Genomic DNA, 24,704 nt, shown 5'->3' on the forward strand with positions numbered 1-24,704 from the left:
TGCTGCAGCCACATGGATATTAATACACTTTTCTTCATCTGACTTTCTTTTAGCACACTGATTTATGTCAGTACATGGACAAACACCCTGGAGGGCTTCATCCAGAGAATGTGAAGGTAAGAGTCAAAAAGCACACACTCAAGGCAAATGCAGTGGCAGTAACTAAAATGTCATGTCAGTTGTTTCACAGTAACTAGCTAAAGGGAAAATGATTGGCATGTGAACTATATTTGAAAATATTTGTTTTCTTTAAAGATAATTACAAATCCAAGTATTTGAACATTCCCACAAAAGAACTTGTGAAGTTTGTAAAACTGATTCAGAGCAAAAATATATGAGTAAATGCGATTAACAGCGTTAGTAATTCCTCCCCTCCGTTCAAACATTTGCTCTTAGGACAAGACAATACTGTCCTAAAACCCCAGAGTAAACCTGCTTTAGGCTGTCAGTCTAGATCTTCAGTGAGGTAAGTCAGCATAGGTTCACGAAGTTTGAGGGAACTGTAAGGAATTGTATGGAATGTATTAGCTGAGCATATGAAATCTTCCCTAATCTTTTTGCCTACTCTTACTTTGCTGAAGCTCTTTCATAGCTGATACCACTTTGGAAATTTTTTTTCCTTCTAAGGTAGATACTGAGAATCATCACGCAGGAAGGAGGGGGTTTATTAGCAGGATTTAATGGAAATATAGATGGGTAGAGACTTCATCCAGTTACTTTTTGGGAAGTCAGCCAAATGATTTTAGCATTAAATGGAAGCCAACCAGACGTGCCAAATGTGTCATATGTGTATAGATCACTCAGATGTTATTTGCTACACTTGTCTTGCACTTTGACATCAGTCCCATTGTTGCTCTACTTCGGAATTGTTTAAATCTTCGCTTGTCATACTGAAAGCTTTATTCCAGTATTTAACTTCTTGAAATTTAGAACTTTAAAGAAAAAATAACTCTCTCTTTTCTGGAAAACTCTGAAGGTCTATTTAATTTAAGAAAAGAAAATTTTAAAAAGAGGAAGGATTTTTTTTTCCAGAAATAGCTGATCATTGTTGCACATCAACTAGTTTTATGACTAGTTTTGTGACTTTTTAGTGTTGCTTGACTGAAAAGTGGTATCTGCAACATATGAATTTAGATTAGAACAACTGCAATCTAAAAAAAATAAGGAAAATTCTTTTTTCTGTATATGTTTGGCAAAACTGAAAAAAACACCCTATTTTTGAAAAGGCCTTTTGTGTATGCTGCAAGATATCATTCTTGTAATGTCTGACTGTCACTCAGAGGTTTTGCTTGTGTGGACAGGGAATGCCCATGGGTCTCCTCCCACTGCCAGCTTCACAGTGCCTCTGAGAGTGTGGCACTTCTACCTTTTCCCTCTGAGGTTTGGTGTAAGTGAAGACTGGCTTTGGAGGTTCTTTGTGATGCTTCAGATTTGTAAGTCTTACTCCAAGGCTGCAGTGCTATATGGTTCAAGGTCTGATACGCAGTAATCATTGTAGCTGTAATTGTTCACCACTAAAAATGACATCGTATTTCACATAATTGTACTTTCATTTGATCATATCAGGGCCCAGTGAGCTTGTCTTTGAGGAGGGTGAGAGTAGGCAGAGATTTGGGCTTGCTAATGTATCAGTCCTGTAAATCCTGAGATACCTTTCTTTTAAAACAGTAGCTGCAGAGGGAACTGCAGCAGCAGCATTTTCCTTTCAGAATCTGCTGAATGTTTTGCTGTGGCTTTCTCTACCATCTAGCAACAGAGCTCAGCAACACTTCTGAAGCTTGTAAACACATGAGAAATATTTCTTTGAGTAACCACATGTGGAGTCCTGATGTACTGCTGTTTCAAGTGTTTTAAAGTTCAGATGGATTATTAATAAAAGGAAACTTGAAGGGGGGAAAAAAAGAGAAAAAAAACAGTTGAAAATTGGAGCAGGTGAAACTACCCTTCTACCATGAGCAATTCCATTGAGCAATTAATTTCTTTTTTTCTCTTAAATAATATTAATGAAAATTGGTTGTATGTGTTTAGGGGACTCTCTTGCCAGGCCAAGAGCAAAGGCTGGCCTTAATTCACACAGCAATTATTAAAACCTCGCATGATGATTTGAGCTCCTATCATTGTAAAACTGAATCAGCCAGCTTGGCTTATTCAGTGAAATACCTGTTCTCAAAACTGAGTGAAAAATAGCCCAAGAGAGTAATTTCTTCAGCTGCCAGGACTGGAACACAGTCATATATGCTAAAACTCCCAGACTTTCTCAAGTACTCCAAACTAAAAGCTTACACTACTCTATTTTACAAAGGAAGTAAGTTTGTTGCTTTGTAGTATCTTAAGGCTTTGTTGTGGTGTACTCAGTTTGGCAACTTACGCAATTGTTGTTCTGGGACTTTGCCGCCTATTTTGGTTTTAGCTTCTGGACAAAGTTGTCTATTTGGAGCTAGAGCTGATTTTTAAGGGTTGAGCTGAGCCCATGTTAATTATCCTTTGCTCCCTGACAGCCCCTTCTTGCTAGAGGTCCTTTAGGAGTTTCACTTTTAGTCAGACTTTTGGACAGTGTTTGTACAGAATTAGTGGTTATGTGATCCCTAAATCCATTTTAAAAACTTCCAGTAGAGCAATTATATTCCAGTAGCAATAAATTAGTCTCGGCTCTCTGGGGCTAACCTGTGGGATTAAGCCCATTAGTGCTCTCCCAGTATGACAAAAGACCCCCTGCCTTTTAATTTTGTTCTTGAGGAAAGTATTGCCTGCTGATGGATATTCCTCTCTGGCTTGTTGCCATGTTATTATAAACACAAAACTACATAATCAAACATCTTTCTTCTGAAGAAGAATATGTATAGTAGTTCTTGTAAAACAGTACTTCATAGGAAGGCAGAAGGAAAATCATTATTTACTTATGTTTTGTTTTCTATAGGACATCTTCAGCCTAATTATATTTCTGAATTTTCTCTGTATTTAAAAGCCAAAGACAATGCTTGTTCCCTCAGGCTTACTTTTAAATGAAGAATTGTAAATAGAATAGAAATCCAAATTACTTCAACGGACACACATTGCTTTTCCCTCGGGTGTTGTGTTTTACATTGACTTTCTTTGTGGTTTCAAATAGGCTATTTGCTGTCACTTAACTATTTTAAATAAGGACTAAACAGAATATTTTAAGTATGTGGAAGTATAAAGAAGAATGTCTCAATTGGCAGTTGTAGAAGTCCTGAGACAGTATTTTTAGGCAAATAAAACAATATTGCGTCCCAAAGTATTAGATTTAGTGTTTTTAGTGGTATTTATGTATTGACGTATAATGATTTCAGAATTTTATAGTTCATGTGGAGGTGCAAGTCATACAAATAACATCAGGCTTTAAACCCTGCAAGGAATTTTTGTGTAATGGTGAGATGTTTTAAAAATCCCTATCCTTGAGAATGTTAAACCAAGTATCCTGGTGACGTAAATGTGTTTAGGTACCTGCAGCATCTTCATCAGCTAGAAAGGAAATTGCTCTATAGCAGTTGTTTCAGTCTATATACTCTGTACGCTCTGTTAGCTCCAAATACACAGTTTTTACATCTTTGGTAACTGACAAGCTTGCATGTCTACCATTTATTTATAACTATATATTAATATACTATGTACAGTATTATAGTTAGAAATTATGAGAAAATAGGTAATCAGTTAATACGTGCATGTGTAGTAGGCATGGCCTCCTCTGGTTTTGAAGATGTCTTTCTGAGTTTTCACAGACTGAAGGCAAGCAATAAATCTTAAATACGTGGCCCCATGTATAATTATGTTTTGTTTGAAAGCTACTGCTGCAGCCTTGTAGATGACTGGAAATAGGAGCTGATTTGTACATGTACCGTTTGGCACTTCCCAAGCTGCAAAATGTGCTCTGGCAAACTGAGGTACAAGATTTGCTCCCAGCTCCCCCTGTACTGTTCCTCCTTGCCTGGACTACTGAAATCTGTACTCCTGGCTTTCTTTCCTACAGCTGTTGCAGCCTTTAGAGATAGTCCATGCTCAGTTGAAACATCTGGATTGCTTCCTACAGCAAGAACTCTAATGGGTCTTAGCAAGTAGCTGACTCTACCAGTGCTATTTTTCTTTTTATGATGATCTTCATTCTGATTTATGTCCCTTAAGTTTTTTTGTGCATTTCAGCATGTTCTGTGAAAAAGTAACTGTTCTTATATTCTTCTAACCTTTGAAATCTAACCTTTATTGTAACTGTGTCTTTTATTCCATGTTATTACATTGCCAGTAGTGCACATAAATTCATCTGTTTTGATGCATTTATTTTATAGTTGGTTTACTGTAACCCCTATTACTGGTGGAATAAGTGGAGCAGAGGCCTTGCATCTGTCATGTCTGCATTACTTGTTTGTTTCCCTGCCTTAAAAATAAATCTATTAATGAAAGCTGATTTGCTTCTTAATTAGTGGTGCTGCCTTGAAATAGCTGTAGTCCTTTGAGAAATGCATCCTCATTTTTTTTCTCTCTGCCTTTTTTGTTCTACTTGCAGTGATTTGTGTGAGCATTTGATAGAAAAAAACCATTTTTGACAAAATAAAAAGGCACTTAACTCTGACCCACTGTTCCTTAATTTGATCAACAGCAGCCTGAATGACAACAGGTTGCCAACCAGACAAGAAAATACCTCTGTCTCTTAATCACTCTCAAAATCTTTTACTTCAGGCAACTTGGAAGGCTCCTGTAGTCCACTGTGACTAGAAGGAGAAGGAACTTCCAGTTTGTTCTTGATCTGTCTAATATTGCTGCCTCTTGTTGAGCTTTGCATACAGGGAACAGGAATATTCAGTCTTCTCCCAGGAGCCTTCAAGACTTCAGCTCTTACCCATATCAATTTTGAGCCTTCCTTCTCCTAGGAAGCAGGGCACAGCAGTTTTCTATGCATAATGGATGGATATTTTTGAAGCAAAACCTCAACCAACTAAGCCCTACCATAGCCTTTTAAAATGTGTTTTATCACTGTAATACTGAGTCAGGGTACATGGCAAAGTGTGAACTGGAATTTGGGTATTAAGTTTACTAGGGCAGCCCAATAATCTCTGTAATATATGCTTAAGTTTCAGCAAAAAATTTTAATTGGTTTGTCTTAAAATCTTTTAAAAATAGTTCAAAAGATGTAATTGATAAGAATTAGTGAAACATAATGGGATGCTGCAACACTTTTTGTGCTAAGTGCTCAAGAAGAGGTCAGTCAACTTTATACCAATTATATAGTTAAAAAAAAAGTAACAAAACCCTCAAATCAGATATGAGGAAAACATTGGATTTATTAAAGTAAGGATTTAGTGCTGATCTCCAGTACTTTGGATTGAAAATGTTGAAATACAGTGAATGTTACGTGATATTATCAGAAACCTCTCACACTCAATCCCTTACAGTATTCATGTATTCTTCTTTAGACTGCAGTCCTGTGAGCATTGTCCTTAACTAATGGTTGCAGTTTTCAAAGCTGCATCTGTTTTTGACAGATGAGTAATTTTGGCATTTTATGACTAATGTGAAAATTAATAATCTGAGTCAAAGCCATAGTGTAGTTGTCATCTGATGTCTTCTGTAAATACAAATATTTATCATTGAACTGATTACAGCTTTTCAATAACCTGAAGCACAAAGGGTGGGGAAGCATTCAGAACATGGAAGGATCAGGCAGCTCCTGTGTGCCATCCATATGATGCTTTATTGCGCTTGAAGTGCTGCTGCTTGAACTTTGGCAGTAACAGAGCATTGTATGCCAGCTCCTGCGAAGTGGCAACTCCATTTATTATTAGTAAGATACAAAACCTGTAAGTAAAGCATAGTATCTGAAAAGTATGATAAAAATGCTTTAGGTTTTAGGTTACAGTTGTGTAAGTGATGTAGGCCTCCCTGCCGTGCTTCTGTTTACTTTCCATCTTGTGATTGTATAAATATCTGTGGCATGCACAGGACATTTGTGTTCCCCTTTCTGGTGCAAGACATGTGTTGGATGACAAGGCCAGTCCTGCATCCATATGTTTCAAATACTTGAGTCCATGATGTAGGGGAAGCTGTGGTGTGTGAGCACCTGCGTATAACTAAAGGTGTCTGACCAAAAGGTAAGCTGCCATAGACTTAGGTACACAGGACATGGACAGTTAAACCATGATAGTAGATCCCGCTCTGAGGTATTTTCATGTTGCTGACTCACTGGGCTTTGACAAAAACAGTCTTTTCCTCAAGGTGAATACCTGCTGTGGTGGTCCTTTAAATTTTATCAGTTGTTACTGAAACAAATTAACTAATTTAACTCTTTCGAAATTTCCCTCTTACTTAAATTAGTGATGCTGCTAATGTGGAGTTGAATTAAAAATATATTTCAAGAGATATGCTAAATAAAAAGCTATGCTATTTAATGTAGTTGGGAAGTTGCTATTTTTCATTCCTCATCCAGTGAACAAGCAGGTGTGCAGTAGACAGAATAATGTTATGCTAAATTAAAGTCGTATTTTACACATGGCATTGAGAATTGATTATTTAAATTAGACTTTTTAGTTATCAGGCATTAAATATGGCATCAGCATTTCACTCTATGTCAGTCTTGTCACTTAAAGTAATGATTTGATAATATGCACAACTGTGAACAGTAAATGCAGAATCTTTGTCAGCCTGTTATAATTCATGCTAGAAGAATGTCACTTGCATAAATGCACTTGTAATTTATTGTCTGTATGATCTGCATGGTTCATGTGGCAAAATATATGAAAATATTGTAGGGAGAAGGAGAACACTTTAAAATCTTTAAAATTCGTAAGGCAACAATTGCCACTCTGACCTAGTTCAGCAGGGAAGTGAATTGGTGAAAGGTAGAAAAGGAGATTTAATTGAATTGAACTTATTTTTATTTTTTCCATTCAAAAGAAAAAAACTTGAGTCTTACAGTTATTGAACATTAGCAGACAGCTATAACTGATCATAAGGGAGTGTCTTTATACTCGGTTAATTAAGCACACCTTCCTCGTTGCAAATGACTCTAGTAGTATCCAGAGGGGATAAAAAATGATTAAAAGATAATCAAAGAGAATAGAAGCTAGCAAATTAACACATTCCATCTCTTTCCTTTTCAGTTCTGCTGCAAGTAAGTGGAAAAATCTTTATATATTTTCTTAAGGCAATGATGTGATGTGCATTCTCAGTGGCTGCACTGTATGCATTTCTGCATCTTTGGTGAGACTGTCGTGTAAGGAATACAGAAGCGAGTTAGAAGCCTTTATAAATGCATTTTGGAGTGAATTATTTTAAAATTCTTCTGGAGAGAATTCAGTTGATTCCAGGGAGGTCAGATAGGAGAACCTTTTAGGGAGATAAAGCTTATTATGATCATGACAATCATGCTGATTCAAATAGCTAATAATTTTTTATTCAGATAGAATCCTTTATTCTTAGGGATGCAAATTCATCTCAGGTCAACACTTTCTTCCTGGAATTACTTCTTTTGACAATTTAAGCAACACAGTTTACAAAGCTTTGACCTAAAGGTTCAGTATTTCCCCAGGACATTATGAGAAGTGAAAAGCTGGATTTTATCGCATGGTATTATCCTGGTTGGGAAGACGGAAAAGAATAACAAACCAAGAGTGATAAAAAAGATGGTGCTTGATGACTGTTTGACTTGCTAGCAGAAGTCAACAGGGAGCTTTCTCATTGCTTCTGTGATAATGCATATTACCAGATAGTTTTTTCTTATGTTAGTGGTTAAGACAGGTCAATCTAAAACTCCCAAACAGTCTAGTAAACCCACATGTAACTGAGCATTGTGTTTGGTTGTGTTTATTTCCAAGGCTGTGAGGTCCTGCTCAGGGGTTTTATTACCTCCTTTTGCCTTTGTAAGTAGCCAATAATTCAAAGAAGCCTGTAATATCCTCTGGATGATAGGGAGCACACTGGTTGCAAGCTTGAGTAGGGATGCCCTGAGTTGGTTTTCTTTTCCTGGTATTTTTAGATTTGATGGCCTATAAAGACTGAATATGATTTGATTGATGCTCAATGCCCATTTGGAAATTCAAATGATTATGTGATACCCAGAAAGTGTAGTTTGGTACTTAGAGCAAGCAAGAGCATTTTTGTTACCAGTGGTGAGTGATAATAAAGCCTCTGTGGTATTGTGTATCATTTTTCAAAAGTAACTATGCTAATAGAATGGTATAAGCTTGCTAAAGGAACAACACATTAATTGAATCTTGCTTTCAGCCTTCTCCTGAATTGATGTTAATCTTGGTCCAGGTTAGATCAGCCCTATTTGCAGTTTCTTGCAGAAAGAGCTGAACCAAGAGTTTTGTGCATCTTCTAAAAAGTCCTGTGTTGCTTTCTACTTTTGTATTTAGGGCCAGGTCCTTTATTCCCACAATACATGTATTAATGGAGCTCAAATGCAGGAAATAGTTCAGAAATCCCTCTGTGCCATCGGGGAAAGATTTTAAAAAGCCCTTCACAGGCCTCATGATTCTATCCTCTTGGCCAGCATCCTTCCTGTCATTGGGGTTCTTAATGCCTCAGCAGAGACTATGTGGAAATGGTACATTTTCTGGAGAATCTCCCTAGACATGTTGAAAATTTCTGCTTTTCACTGACCCTAGTATCCTTTGCCAGAAACTCTACCATCTCTGGGATTGGAGGGCAACCAAATGGAGTCATCTGAGCACTTTACATGGACCACCTGTACATAAGTGTCCCCCTTTGTTATTAGACTTGTAAGATCTTTCTGAAACTAAGTCAGAAAGTGTTAGCTCCCAACAGTCGCACCCTTTAGATGTGGTTTGGACAGCCTGTGTCAGTGTCAAACTTACAAGCTCGTTCAGAGGCCAACAGACAGTAAAGCATTCTGTGGCATATGAGCCCCCTTGCAGCTGTTAGATGTGTGCATGTAATGGTCCAGGTTATACACTCACCCAGGCTCATGAGAACACCAGGAAAACTGGGCTGTTTGTTCAGGCAGCTGCAAGTCTCTCAGAAAATGTAGTAGTTTAAAACTACTACAGGTTTTGGTCAAATGGACTATCTGGCCCTTACACTTGAAAGGCTATAGACGTGCTAAGTAACCTGTTTGTGGAGTTGAGGGCTTTCTGTTTTAAGTTTTAAGAGCTGCTAATACTCTTTTAACATCACAGTCCTTAACCCCCAAATTAGCTTTGACTGGCTTGCATTTTTCTCGCCGACAATGAAAATTCTTCATTAAAATATGTTGCTCATTAAAGTGAGAGCTACGTAACAGGGGAAAAAAAAAGGTGGTTTCAAGGACTATAGTAAATAAGTAAGACCTGAAGACACAAGTGTTCGATTGGTTTTTTTATTTGAACGTCAAGTGTTGAGCCTCCTAATGTTAAGCTTTGATGAAAACCTGACTTCTAGAGACAAATCTCTATCCTGTTTTCTGTCTTTCTGAACTCTCACCACAATGACCTTTGTCATTTTATGTGTCTAATTAATCATCAAACCTCTGTTCTTACTAATTAGCTACAAACTGGACAAAAATGATGTCCTAGTTTGTTTATTGCAGGTTATTTCATACTTATGCCCATGTATGACCATGTGATTATTAAAATTACTAACACAAAAGCTAAAGAGCTACAAACTGTGTTGTTTCTACCCTCACAACTAAGCCATTGAAAGGCACATTTAATTTGCATTGACTGACTCATTTTAGAGTTGCCCTCTGGTCTGCAGGGTTCTCCTCCTGTGGCCTTGGGGAAATAGCAGTTTAGTTGCTTGTTCAAAGCCCTCTGCAGAAGCTCAGGGCTGAGGTTTCACAGTGATCGTGACTGAGTGAGGTGGAGGAAGCAGGAGTGAATTGAGAGTATGATGCATTGATTTCAGTTTGAGTGTATGGGTAAGACTTGATGGATGGTACCTCATCTAGCATTCATTTTCCTCCTTATGAAAGTAATGCAGATGGTCTGGAAGGGGAATGGGTTTCTTGGAGAAGGCTTTCCTCAAGATCAGAGGAGGGAGCTTGAGTGTGAGAGGACAGAAGTGTTTTGTGGGGCATCAGAAACAATTCTTTCCAATTCATCTTTTTGTGTAGTTGGGAACTACTGGGAATGGGGAGCCTCTTTTAGTGTTTTCTCTTCCCAGGCAATCCCGAAGAGCTTCTGGTTTGCAGAATGCCTTACTGCCAGGTGTAAGGCTCATGTTTTCACTTAACTCTTTTCACATTTAATATTGCCAAATAAAAACAAAGGTGAAGAGAAAAAGAGAAAGCAACAAAACAGTGAGTTAACCTGTAACGAATTCAGGAAAATTTTTCCCCCTTCTCTTTCATGATCTTTCTCCAAGGAGGTGTGAGTGAATTAATTAACTTTTGTGGAACTACTTGTGATGAGTACAGCATGGCTACAAGTTTGGAATAAAAGTACATTCCAAAACTGTCCTTGAGCATATATTTATTCTATTTAGCTGTGAAGTTGTTGGGCTTTTTTTTATAGTGCATCATATCAAATCACTTGCCTCTTGGCATTAAAGCCAAATGATAGATCACATTAATAAATATATTTTGAGTTATTATAAAGATTACAGTGCTGTAAGATACTATGATAATTGAAATTTCCTTGCATATTTAAAAATAATTTTTAAGTTAAATACCATTGATTTAGCCTAGCAAAGTGGTTATTTTCTCTGTCTTTTTATTTAAAAAATACTATATTGAACTAATTTAATAGAATTTAATTTATATTTTCAGAGTGTAACAAAAGCCGTTTCTGCTTCTTGCCCTTATTAAAATAGTTTTTATGTACCATGAATTCCATTTTAACCACAATTCAAAAAGTAATGTACATGTTACTTATGACTTTCCTGCTATTCTTTATTTTTGTATTTTCCTCTTAGGTTTCCTCAGCATATTGTTACACCCACCCCTGACAAGAAGGTGATTGATATTGCTCTTTGTGCCCTGGCTAAATAGCTAAACATAGAGTGTATTGTGTCTGCGCTCAGGGAAAAAATGAAATGCAATTAAATTAATTTCAACTTCAATAACATGACATTTCTGTTTCTTTCATGTCAGGCTTTATTCTCTTTTATAATCAGATTTTGTAACCCTTTTAATAACGTCTCTTCACTTCAGTAATCACTAAATAGGATGCTTGTGTCGCAAGTTAATTAGAAATTCTTGTGTGCCTGTGTTGACTTTTCCCAAATCTTTAGTGTGGTTTCCACATCTTGCAAGAGAGCACGTTTTACTGTTCATGGAGCTGTGAGGCATGACGTACATATCCACTCTTGAATCCTCCATGTTTAGGCTGGCAAAGGTTATTTGTGTTTCCTTTGGAAACGGAAGTATTTCTTAAAATAGTTCAGGCAATAGGAAGGGTTTGTGTATTAGGATAGGCTTTTCATAACTGCAACTCCTGGGAGTTCATTCACCCTTTGTATTGATAGAATCCATGATGGTTTAACACAGCCTTTTACAGCAAGTGCAAGTAAGAATATAGGACAATGATGCATGTAGGAGATGAAAAGGGAAGGGCAAAAGATCTTCATCATCTAGCTCTTTGTTCATAATTGTAAATTGCAAAATACTCCATAGTAATACTTAGCTTTAGGTGTAAGCATTTGCGGAGTCCAGAGAAGGATTCAAAGAAACGTGGAGGGTGAGATAAGTTCTTATCTAAATTTACCATAAAGACTATTGCAAGTAGATTTCAAAAGTCATCTGTAGTTTCAGTGAGAGTTATAATTTCCTAATGAAAAATACATAAGAACCTCCCATTAAAATAAACTTTGAAGGAGAAAACGTATCATACTTGCAGATTTCCTTAGATACACAGACATTATTGTTATACTATTAATTTCTTCTTTGTTTTAGCTCCAGTGTCCCATCCCCCAGCCTTATCTCCCCATCCCTATCCACCCTGTACTGTTGTTTCCTATAATTAGTGAAGATACACATCTGTCTTCAGGCTACCACCTAATCTCTAAGGCCATATGGGTAAATGGAATATAATTATAATTTGGTAGAAACCGAGCTTTCTGCACATGTTTGTATTGCTCTTGTTCTTTTTTAATTAGGCAAATTGAATCTATGATATAGTAGGGCTTAGAGGCTGGGTTCAGTGTTTTCCAAGTAAATATTTTTCATATGAAAATTTCACTGTGTTAAATTTGGGTGGGAATTACACCAGTTTGGGAGGAATTCTGACACAATGTTACCGCAATATGCAAGCACCCTGCATATTGTGAAGAAATCACCTATGGTTATATGCAAAATATTAACAGAGGTCATTTTTTGTCCCCCTCTTTTTCAGTTATTTTTATTTCAGTTGCTGCGAGGACTGTCTTACATCCACCAGCGTTACATTTTGCACAGGGACCTGAAACCACAGAATCTTCTGATCAGTGACACGGGGGAGTTAAAGCTGGCAGACTTTGGTAGGCAAGCAGTTAATTACAAGTCTCTTATAATGTTATAGGAATGTCAGACAGATGGTTCCATTGATTTCTCTTCCCCCCACCCTATTCCTTAGACACACCTTCTTCATTGTAGATAATTGCACATTTTTCTCCTGAGTGAAGAAATTGATTATGGTCAACAAAATGCTTGATTAAAAGGGAGCAAGTGAAAAACAAATACATACTCCAGTTCTCTCAAGGAAGATAATGCTGAAAGTATTTGCATTTTATTTACCATGAGACCTCTGAATTAGAATCGAAAGCCTTTAAAAAGAAAAGAGAAAATCCAGAGGGAGACCTGAGGAAATACAGGCCATATGAAGGGCACAATTACTTTATGGAAGCAGCTTTAGGGTTATGGAGATCTGTGTTAACTTTTATTAAATGGTCATTGAAAGACACTGAAGGACACAAGAGTAAATAAGTGTTCCTTCTAAGAAAAAATAAAGGACACTAGGATCACCTGGTCTACTTTCAGTATTCATTAGTCCTTCATGGGGAAGCCTTATGTGGAGTTTAAAGTCAGGATAAATTATCCACTGAAATGTTAGCCTTTTACCTATTTTTAATTTTCTTTAAAGCTATTTGCTAGTGGCTACTCTGGGGCAAGTAATCTTTCATCTGAAAACCATTGTGAATGCAGATGTGGAAAATGGCAATATTTTTCTTTAGTGGTTTTTACAAAATGTTGTAGGAATTTCTTCCTTTTCTGTAGACAAGCTTCCCAGTTACTGATTTCAGCAGAGCTTCTGAAGTAAGCTGAAAATGTGACCTATTGGCTTTTTAAAAACGTCTTATTTTTATAACTGCTATCCATATCACACTTCACATTTTATGCAGCAGCAGTAATGAGGAAACCTTACATGCTAATTGGCAATTTCACTGTAAATGTAGTCATGGGGTTTTGTCTTTTAATTAGCATTGCTGCAATTAACAGCTCAGTGTGTATTTGTGATGCTGGAGAAGGGAACAGGACTTCAGGTGGACACAGTCCACAAGAACTTGATTGGGCTTTGGATTATAAGGCAATTAGAGGAATAGTATTAGCAGCAATTATTACTTGGTTTTGCATACCATTTTCTGTTGCCATTTTTCAAAACTTGTTTTTTAAAACATATGCCTAAAAACACATTACTACATGTTGTATATTACTATGAGCTTTCATCTCTTAAGTACATGAAGCAGGTGAATCATTAAGTGTTCTTATAGTGAAATATGACTTAGTCCTCTGTTGAAGATGCTGTGCTGTTTGACATTAATAGATTTATTGTATCATTTATATGTATAAAACACTACGAACTCATCTGATCCCAAGGATCCTCATATTCTAAGTCTTTCAGGAGATCTTAATGATGATTATGTAGCTTTTGTGGATGCTGAAAACCATGTAAAAGATCTCACAAACTTTTGTATGTAAAATGTTTCCTATGGTGTGAGGGTGGATTGCTGAAACCCTGTGCCCTATGTGGTTTGGGAGAGGGAGGCTGCAAACTTTTAAGCTGTTTAAGAGAAAACAACCTACCTTTCACCAGCACTGTTAAATGCATTGCTGGAGGTGTGAACCAATCAATGAAATGCCCAACTCAGACATAGGTTGACCTCTCTCTGATTGTATTGCCTGATGTAGAGCAGAGGAAAAGGCGGAATGCTTGTTTGTGCCCTTCTGTAGTAGGAAATGTAACTTTCTGTTCTGATGAAATTATTGCCTCATTGTGCCACCAGGCTAAGTATCCTAGTAATGACATCAAAGGCAGGATTTTCACAGCTTCGTGTGGTGGGAGTTTAAGGTTGACCATTATAAATTATTTTGATAAACTAGAAATGTGTAAGCACAACCAAATGAAATACAATGGTAGACACATGAATATGTAATATTGTGCCCAGAATACTTTTTCCCTTCTAAGTTGTCTTGACCTAAAAGAAACATCTGCATAATCTACTCTTACAGACAGTGAGAAGAATATGCTCCTTTTTTCTTAAAGCTAGATGTTCTTTCATGGCTCATGACCTCGTAAAATAGAAAACCAGATGGGTTAGATTTCTCTTCTGAGAACCAAGATGAAAAATTAGAAGTGATGAGGTTAAAGTCTGAAGGGTCACGACCTCTTTCACTGGAAACATGAGAAATGAGAGCACACCCATGTGCCGTCTGTGTGCCTATCTGTGCATATTTACTTATTTAAATGCTTTATGATACCTCATCTTCCGTCTTCCCATTATGAAAGACTCTTCTTAAACAAGATGTAAAATACAGTCCTTTTTCTCTTTATGTTTTTCTCCCACAAATGACTAATTTGCAATAATGTGCTTGGAAAGAAAGTTGGCTTACATTGTGTATTTGATTAATTACGTGAGTAGCAGTATGGAAATTAGAAAGATGGTTGCTTTGGTTTCACATGCACTCAAGGCAGGAGACGGCCTTTCAAGGAATCAGTTTCTCTCAGAGATAGGATTGACTTTGCTAGCATAATAAATATAAAATCCTAGAGCAAAGGCCTTTTAGTCTCTAAGGACAAGACCTTCAGATTTTGGTTTCATGAGTTTACAAAAAAATCAACATCATGTCTGACGTTTTTAAGCTTATTTAATCTCTTCACTGTAGGATATCAAATACTTAAAAGCAGGCTGTAGTGGATCATAGTTCTTGAATAAACAAGGTAAAAGAAAGGCTATTCATGTCTGCCAGTGCATTGCACTGCGGCTGAAGTGGAATCTTTGAATAACTGTGGGCATGTGTTTTTCTATAGCAGGGCTCCCAGACATAGATACTCCACTGTGTGGGAGTGTCTTTGTTCAGAGGAACAGCAGTTTGCTTTTCTGTTCATTGTGCTCTAGCTGCTAGGAAATGAACATTTATGAGAAGACTCAGAGGTCAAATGAAAAGGGAGAGGAGACTATAGAGGCTTTATCAAATTAAAAATGGATGAGCTATAAAAAAATGGCTTTCTTGAGAAGATATAATAGGGGAGACTACATATTGAATAATTGTTGCTATGAAAAATAGTCCTTGAACACCATACCTGCATTCTTTTTCAATCTAGTTAAAATTCCAGAGGAAATTAAAGTATATTAGGAATTCTCCTTATGAAATGCAGTGCAAGAATTCTTTTTGCTTCTATGGTGTGAATTTGGCTGTCTACAGGTTTGTTTATTTTCCCGACACATATGTCTGTGAAGTAGAAATAAAGTATTTTAAACCTTTAATGAGTAACACCATAAGCAATTTGCTTCAGTCTTCAACAGAAAGACCAGTTATCCTCTGGGCCACCATCCTGCTGAGCTGGTAGATAAGAACAGGGAGCAGAATAGATCCCCTACAATACGGGAAGAAGTAGTTTGTGACCTGCCGTGCCACTTAGGCCCTCAAAGTCTATGAGTCCAGATAGTACTCACACAAGGGTACAGAGGGAGCTGGCAGAAGAGGCTGTCAGGACACTCTCCATCATTTATCATTAGTCCTGGTTAGCTGGGGATGGCTAGGTGACTGGAGGTTGGCCAATGTGACACCCATCTACAAGAAGGGTCAGAAGGAGAACCAAGGAAACTACAGGCCTGTCCTGATCTCAGTTTTGGGAAAAGTTATGGAACAGATTATCTTGAGTGACATCACATGGCATGTACAAGACAACCAGGGGATTAGGCACAGCCAGCATAGGTTTAGGAAAGGCAGGTCCTGCTTGACCAATCTAATCTCCTTTTATGACCAGATGTACCTGGCCTTCAGTAAAGCCTTCATAACTGATTCCCACAGCATTCTTCTGGAAAAACTGGCAGCCCATGGCTTGGAAGGTGCACTCTTTACTGGATTAAAAACTGTCTGGATGTCTGGGCCCAGAGAGTTGCATCCAGCTGGTGGCCAGTCACTAGTGGGGTTTCCCAAGGCTCAGTATTGGGGCCAATCCTGCGTAATACCTTTCTCGATGATCTGGGGAAGGGGATCAAGTGCACCCTCAGTCTGAGTGTGCAGGAAACACCATGTTGGGTGGGAGTTTGGATCTGGTGGACAGTAGGAAGGCTCTGCAGAGGGATCTGGACAGGCTGGATTGATGGGCTGAGGCCAACTGTGTGAGGTTCAACAAGGTGAAGTGCCAAGTCCTGCCCTTGGATCACAATAACTCCATGCAGCACTACAGGCTTGGGAATGAGTGACTGGAAAAGGGCCTGGGGGTGGTGGTCAACAGCCAGCTGAACATGAGCCAGCACTGTACCCAGGTGGCCAAGAAGGCCAGTGGCATCCTGGCCAGCAGGACTAGGGCAGTCATTGTCGCTTTGTACTCTGCACTGCTGAGGGCACAGCTCAAGTTCTGTGTCCAGTTTTTGGTTCCTCACTCCATGAAAGCCATTGAGGTGCTGGAGTGTGTGCAGAGAAGGGTGATGACGCTGATGAAGGGTCTAGGGAGTAAATATTGTGAGGAGCAGCTGAGGGAGCTGGGGTTGTTTAGCCTGGACAGGACGTGGCTGAAGGGAGACCTTATCGCTCTCCACAGCTGCCTGAAAGGAGTTTGTAACCAGGTGGGGATTGGCCTCTTCTCCCAGGCAACCAGCAACAGGGCAAGAGGAAATGGTCTCAGTCTGCACCAGGGAAGGTTCAATTTGGGCATCAGGAAGAATTTTTTCACTGAAAGTGTGGTTAAGCATTGGAACTGGCTGCCCAGGGAAGTGGTGGAATCGCCATTCCTGGAAGTCTTCAAGAAATGACTGGACATGACACTTAGTGCTAGAGTTTAGTTGCCATGATGGTATTTGGTTAAAGGTTGGACTTGATGATCTTAGAAGTATTTTCCAACCTTAATGATTCTATGATTCAACTGCAAACTTAAATGAAATAGGAGCCTTGTGCTTGATGCTAGTTACCACACAGACTGGGCTGCTTAGCTGTTCCTTAGCCTTTGGTTACTAGTTTTTCTGCACTCTGTACAGTTGCATTTGTTTGTCCTTTAGATGTGTATTGACTTAAAGAAATATTTGAGCCTTTGTTTAAAAGGCCATTAAGCAGTTTTAAGACCAAGGTATTTTTCCAAAGATAAGTGCATTTATCTTAACTATAAATAGTGTCAAATGGCTGCACAGCAGTGGATAGAGTCACGAACTCAAAGAACAAGCACTAAGGTTATATTTTTTCAACAGTTAGTTCCAATCAGGTGATTAATAATGTAAGCAACAGAGTTATGTAAGCAAATATGTGATTCATACTCATATTAAACATTTTATAACCAGCGCCATAAGTCATTTCAGTGATCCTTATTTTCAAAATGTAACTCTGAACCTCTGAGAAATAAGTACCAAAGACTATAGGAGCAAATATAAGTGAAAAGACCAGAGAAACAGACAAGCTCTGCCAGGGATATTATCTTTGATTGTACATGAGGGTGCTTCTGAGTGGCCACAGGTGTGGGAAGGGTTTAGATTGTAGCCCCAGGACCTCTGTAAGGAGGTTAAAGCATCTGAGAGAAAAATGTGCTGAGGTAAGAGAGGAGATTGGCAGGGTGTTGAGGAGGCAAAGTAAGATGCTGGAAGAGCATGATGAAGTAAAACAGTAAGTGACTTCAGAAAATGCAGAAGCTGTAGGCTTCATGCTAAGCAGGACATGTGATGTAAATCACAACAGACTGCTAAGGCTGAGGTGCTCTGTCTGTTCCTTGTCTTGGCCTGAATGACTAAGATCTTACAGGCCTTTGTTCTCAGAGATGTGGTTCAGGGAGGAAGGGTGTGAGTGGAAAATAACTGAATTGAGGATCTTCTGAGAAACCTTGACCTGTGCAAGTTCATTGAATTACAGAATCTTCTGAGTTAGAGGGGGGACCTACAAGGATCATAGAGACCAACTCCTGGTCCTGCACAGGACAAACCTGAGGGTACTGGGAAAGCCGACTGATGTCATTGTCAGGCTGCTCTCTATCATCTTTGAAAGATTAGCGATTAGGGGAGGTCTCCAGTAACCGAAGAAAAGTTCATGTTTTATCCACTTTCAAGAAGGACAGGAAAGAAGGTCCTGGGGAATTGCAGGTTGGCCAACCACTAGCTCAGAGAAAATAATGAAGCAAGATTGGAAGTAATTTCGGTACATGTGAAAAAAGCATTTTCCAGTTGTAGTCAAGGTAAATCATATTTGATCAATGGGATTGGCTTCTGTAATTAAATTACTACGTCTGCAGTCTCCCAGTAACTAAGAGCTGGTTACCAAGAGGATGGTGATGCATAGCATGAAGGTGCTCTTTACTAAGGTGCACAGTGGGAGAATGAGGATAATCGTTCATAAGCTGAAAGAGAACTGGGTATAAGAATGGAAATGTTCAATATGAGAGTACTTCAGCATTGGAATAGCCCAGAGAAGTGGTGAAATCTGTTTGCTTCACTGACTGGACTAAGCCTTGAGCAATCTGGCTGGTTGAACTAGGCAAATTCTCCTTGTGTGGTTCTGTGGCTCAGGAAATACTATGCTTGTTTTCTTTTGTTTTGGTTTTTCATGATTGGGTATTGGCATTTAGCTATTGCATATGCTGATATAAATCAAGATTGGCTAATCAGTTATGTTTGCATGCAGATTATCATACTTAAACTCCAGCACTAAGTCCCTAAATAGCTGATGATAATCATGTTGGAGGTGGATCCCAGCTTCTGTTGTGACTTTCCAGGAAAGATTTACTCTTTTTGTGCCTTGTTCCTTATTCTCTGTTCCATAACATCCACTAACAACTTAATATTCTGACTTTTCCAAGGACAGTGTGGACCTTTAATCTGATCATATCACAGTAAATATTACATATGCTTCAGTTAGAATAATTTTTTGCTTTCTGGGTTGAAAAATTCATAGTTATACTTGTTACTAGATATTTTCAGATAAAACATTTTTACGTAGCTTTTGAGGTGACATCACCTTTCGATGCACTGAGAAGATCATCAGGGCATGTGTCAAGAACAAAATATTTAGACTTGACTAGTGAGGCAGTAAATGCTCTTCTGAGGCTATGAGAGAAACTGGCCAAGTCGCTAGTAGGGCCCTTGACCTGTTTTATCTGTGAGCTGATCAATCTGCTGCTGGGGTTTGTTTTTCAGGGGATTGTTTGTTCGTAAATATTCCCTGCAGCTGCCTCTCACGTCCATCTGTTATGTTAGACTTGCAGTAGAAGTAACTGCATGAAGTGCGTGAATGAGAAGTTTGAAGATCTGTTTGGTCTCTGTTTTAGATTGTGCAATTATTGTAATAGCAAGGACCTTCTATGTGATCATGCGTTTTAATTGGGATGCCATTCTTTTTAATATGTATACTGACTTTTTCTCTATGCCATGGATCCAAGACACAGTGTATAAACTATCCAAGCATCTGCAAGAAAAAAGTGCAAAGTATGATTTCAAAGTATGGAACAACAGGTCTAGAATTGCTAGCTTGACATAGTTTGCAAGAATAGTAAAACTTGAAGATTGGTAATTTTTTTTTTAAATTGAATATATGTTTCCCCTCCCTCCCCTTTCCTGCCCCAATCTTTGTTAGTTTTAGGCCTTTAAAATAATCTTCAAATTGTGGTAACACTTCAACGAATTCTAGTGTTGCAAGGTGAGAGAGAAAGTGCATCAGGAACTGAGTACTGTAGTGCTTTGCTTGTTCCTTCAATGAGAGAGTTGCTCTTTCTCATCTGTGGGAGTGGGCTTTGGAGAGAAAAACCAGCAGGACAACCTTCATGAAAATGTCTTTCATTTAGTGTCTCAAATAACACTGACCCTGAAGCTTTTCCTGACAACTTTTTGTTGTCTTTGGGGATCTCTTTGGATAAGTAAGAAGCTGCAGGAGGTCTGCATTATGGTGAAAGCCCTTCCTTCAGCTTTTGGAGTTTTGTTAATATAAAGCCCTGTGATGTAGTAGAAGAAAGAATCTAGTAAGTGTGATTCAACGATGCATCATTCTAGATACATATGGTGATTAATAATAGATAGCAGGAGCAAGGAGACTTGGGGATTATAATAAAGGGAATTATACTCAATGGAGTTGCAGTTTAAAACTGCAGCTGAGTATCAGAGAGATTGTTTCCATGTATTTCCATATGGATTTTTCTGTGGCGATTATGTCAGGGGTATGTCACAAGGGACAGGGTTATTGCTGTATAGTTTACTGTTAAAATTATTAAAGCTTTGTTGGCAACTTGAAAAAAAATAGTTCTTTTTTTTTCCACTGTAAGAATCCCATAAGGAATTTCTTTGTAATGTACTGTATAAAATTCATAAGAATGGTTGAATAGCATAAGAGATTGCTTGCATGGATAACTGCTGTGTTTTTGCTGTGTAAATGTTCCACAGAGTATCAGTTCTTGAAGATGCTGATACAAGGAGTTGCCTGAAGAGCTGTATTATGTATTGTCAGTGAACCTTGATGAAATTATTCAAAACTCCTCCAAGAGTGTCTCCAGTTATGTAGGCTGGCTCCCTCTGGTTGTTTGTCTTCAAGTGAGCCTGAGGAAAGGTGGACCATGGGGCTGCAGCCACCTGGCATTTGGGGCGAGCTGTAGGAGCAGCCTGGGTGACCCCTGAGGCAGCTGGCCCACAGCAGCTCCTGCCCATTCTGCAGAGACCAGGAAAATGGTGGAAGCTGTCTGGTTATTTGTTTTCAGAGGCTGCTGCTGGTATAGAGAACCAATCTACCCCAAGGCAGGTCCACAGACCCCTCTAACATCCTGTCTGAATTGAACAGACTAAAAATAAAGGCTTTTTTTCCCTGCATGAGGTTTCTGTTACCCCAGGTGCAGCCTGTTCCCTCTCATAGCAGTGTTTGAAATCTGAAAAATTGGTTCTTGTACCCCCAGGAAAGACAGTGATGGGCTTCTCTGCAGGCTTTACTTGTATTAAATACCAAGAAATAAAGATGACTTCAGTGACAATGTTGTAAGTTTTAAAAACAGGAAGTGGGAACCTGGAAAGGGAAAACTAAACTGCTCAAACCTGAGTCAGCTTGTAGGTCTTTATAAAGCACAACTAGTTCTGTAAATAACTGTAAATACATAATTTTCCATGGAAAGTAGTGTAGAATGCTGGTCCCAGGGGCAGTTGGGCTGGGGGCCTGGAGCAGCAGTGCACACTGTGTATTTGTCCTGGTGTAGCCTCGAATGGTTGTTACCAACTCAGGGAGAAAAGCCCTTGCTGTCCACATTGCTTTTGAGATCCTGGGAAAGTGAGGCCAGAGCTTAGAAGCAGAGCTGATAGGTAGCTACAGGACCTTCAAATCTTTCCTCCTGAAGGAAAGATTAAAGTTGCAGGCTGTGAAAGCTGTGAGTACTGTGGACCCAGAGACCTGTGGCAGGCTTCTTTGTTATTTATTTTGCTTTCCCATTATGATAGGCTTTCCCTCCACCCCCAAACCTTCTTTCTGTTTCTAATGGGATAGCTGGCTGCTATCAGGTTTCCTAGTCTGTAGGGAAAGAGTAAATTTGACATTGGTTTACTGTCTGGAGACAGCAATTTGCAAGAACTGTGAGGTTCTGTTTTTAGTTAAGACTAACTTTTCTCTGCTAATAGCAAATACAAAGTAGGGCCACATACTGAATTTTTGTTCATGTCAGTCTTTACTGATTACTTTTTAACAATTGAAGTTAAAATTCTTGAACCATACCAGCCTTTTCAGCTATTACTCAAGTAGGTGCTGTAACTTAAATTCTCACTGAGAAGCACTGTGTAGGATTATTGACTGAAAATGACTTTTTTTTTTTTTTTAAAGCATGAAGGAGCTGGAGATTGGTGTGACTCACTAAATGGGTTCCCTGTTAAACACATCTCAGATTACATAGGGTTCAATCCAGTTTTCTATTGTTACAAGTTTGAGTTATAGCGAGCCTTTAAATAGGAGGAAAGCATCTTAATCATCCATTAAGGGCAATAAAGGAAGTTGGTTATGACACCATTTAAACAACTGTGATGAAAAATCTGTTTCAGTGTCTTGTACTTAAGAAGAGCATGGGATTTAGATGCAACTAGCTCAGTGCTGACTGTGTCATTATCAGAATTATGATTTATTTTGTTGTCTTGTATTTCCCACTTAAGTGTTCACCAGGCTTTCATGTGATAATTGCAGAGAAGATATGAAGAACTGTGATCTGCTGTCTGTACAAGAGAGTTCTATCCATCCAAATGAATCTATAGATGTATTTAAAACAAATTGTTTTAGTTCGAAAAAAAGCCTTGTTCAGTCATGTAAGGGTGTTCTATCAGTTTTATATGAGAACATTTTCTTGCTTCTGTCATAGCCTTGGTTTTGTACCCTTTTTGATTACCATATCTACAAGTGTCTCTATTTAAAATATCAGACTTTATTTAGAACTTTTTTTGTTCTGAAGCTTCTTTACTTGTTTCTGAAACAAAAGTTACAGGGAAAAAGTAGTACTCATGGTAAAGCTATTGAATATGGGCATCCAAGTACTTCCTGTAGTACTCTCCATCTTTGCTTTCCTGGTCCAATGATGATTTTGTTTAATGTTTCCTTATTTAAGAGAACATAATGTATTATATAGTGAGAAAATTATGCCAAATTTTAAAATAATTTTAATATAATTAATGTGTTAATAGATGTGCAGATTTATTTTACCCAGGAAATAATCAGCTATGTAGATATTAAAGGTTAGCTGGAAAAGGTGTGGATTAAAGAAAGAATTTATCATCAGTCAGAAAAAAAATATTGATATGCAGAGAAAAAGATTAACATGAGCAGAACTGGCATTCATTAAGAGAGATGTGCCATTTAACACCGTCTGAAATCATACCATAATTGAGATTGTATTTTAAATAAGTGATGGCTCTGTAATTTATAACATCATCTGTTTTGCCCGACAGTTTAAAACCTTACCTTCTGTAACACAGTCACTTCTTATCTAGGTAATTTTTAGTAATTTATACATGAATTTTTTCATTCCTCTGAAAGACACAGTCCTGGTTGTATTAATACATTAATAGATGCACCATTAGTCCTGATGTAAATTAAAACTACACTTGCAGGTCTACCTGCATTAAGAGGAAAGTTTCCCCTGCATCAATTGGCCTTGATAGCCAGAAGAGATCAGGCATTGCTTGTCTCAGCAATACTTAACACTTTTCCAGTGATTTCCATTTCCAAACACTATACAAATAAATGAAAACTCCAGGTAGCTACCCTTATGTATGTTGCATATAATCAAATCTGCATGACCTCTTGTTCTTATAAGTTGAAAGACCTGAACTTAACAAACTTATAAGTGAGAGATCAGGAATCAGCAACTTTTTGTCTGGGTGATGTTGGAAACATTAAAAGCTGCTTTTAGTGGGAAGAAAGTAGTGCTGAGTGATGTTTGAGTTACATGGCAGGGAGAATGGCAGGTTAGTTGTTAACATTGTTGAATTGTCCTCAAGCTCTTTTCCATGGTCAGTTCAGCTTTTACCACCTGTAGCTTTTATGGCTTATAATATATCAGATCATAGAGCAATGTTTTAGCGTGGTCATGGGAATTAAGGTAGAAGAAGATTTTCAGATGTAATCTCTCTTATTTGCACACACGGCCATGAACATATTCATATCCTTCTTCTTGCAGCAACTTTTTGGTCACTCTGACATCGAAATTTTTTGGTCTTGTGAATGTATTTGCTTTTAAGGATATTTCATTGCTGTGACTTGAAGTTAGTTCTGGACTCTTCAAGCAGGCTTGAAATTTGGTTCAGCACTGAACTGTCTGTAGACCTTAGAAAAAAACTAAATAAAAAAAAGGAGGGGGAGGGAGAGGAATAAGAAAAAAGGCAGCAAATCACTGGAGTGTACTTTATACACACAAATGCCTAATGGTAGCTTCTTGAAATTTTGGCAATTCTTTTCCCTTTCTGTCTTAACAATGCTCAGGGTTACCGCCAGCTTTGCTACACAGGTTACAGGATATAACACTAAATGAGACATGCTTACTGCTTATCTGTATGTTCAAGTTGCTCATACATAAAAACTTGAAATTGTAAATAAATAAAACATGAAATGTGTCAATAATAGTATGACAGTAGTATTTTGCTGGTGTTTGAAATACTATTAGGAATCTTTTGCTTCCAATCTACAAGTAGTTTTTATTGAGCATTGCATTCAAAAGTACATGCATCATCTTTAAGTTAAATGAAAGAATAAAGAAAAGAATGATGTAGTTTCAGTAACAAATTTTCGCTTGTTTTAGTAGTTACAGTAGAGGGTTTTGCAACTCTATTGACTTGGTAGGCTTATATCAGTATATAAGGGACTAGATTTGGTTTTATAGCTCCAGTTTTGGCATTCTGGCAGTGGTATTTTAGTG

At 38.1% G+C, this 24,704-nt stretch overlaps 1 protein-coding gene across 6 annotated transcripts in view; it reads left to right on the forward strand.

Annotated features, from left to right (window-relative positions):
* CDK14 (cyclin dependent kinase 14) overlaps positions 1-24,704 on the forward strand; it is a 298,720-nt gene that overhangs the window by 134,598 nt on the left and 139,418 nt on the right. For all 6 annotated transcript variants that reach the window (XM_071560658.1, XM_071560659.1, XM_071560660.1 and 3 more), the window contains 2 exons: positions 54-116; positions 12,282-12,405. In XM_071560658.1, coding sequence (XP_071416759.1) covers positions 54-116; positions 12,282-12,405 — 187 coding nt within the window. The remainder of the gene's footprint in view (positions 1-53; positions 117-12,281; positions 12,406-24,704) is intronic.

This window comes from Pithys albifrons, chromosome 7 (assembly GCF_047495875.1).
Source record: "Pithys albifrons albifrons isolate INPA30051 chromosome 7, PitAlb_v1, whole genome shotgun sequence".
NCBI lineage: Eukaryota > Metazoa > Chordata > Aves > Passeriformes > Thamnophilidae > Pithys > Pithys albifrons.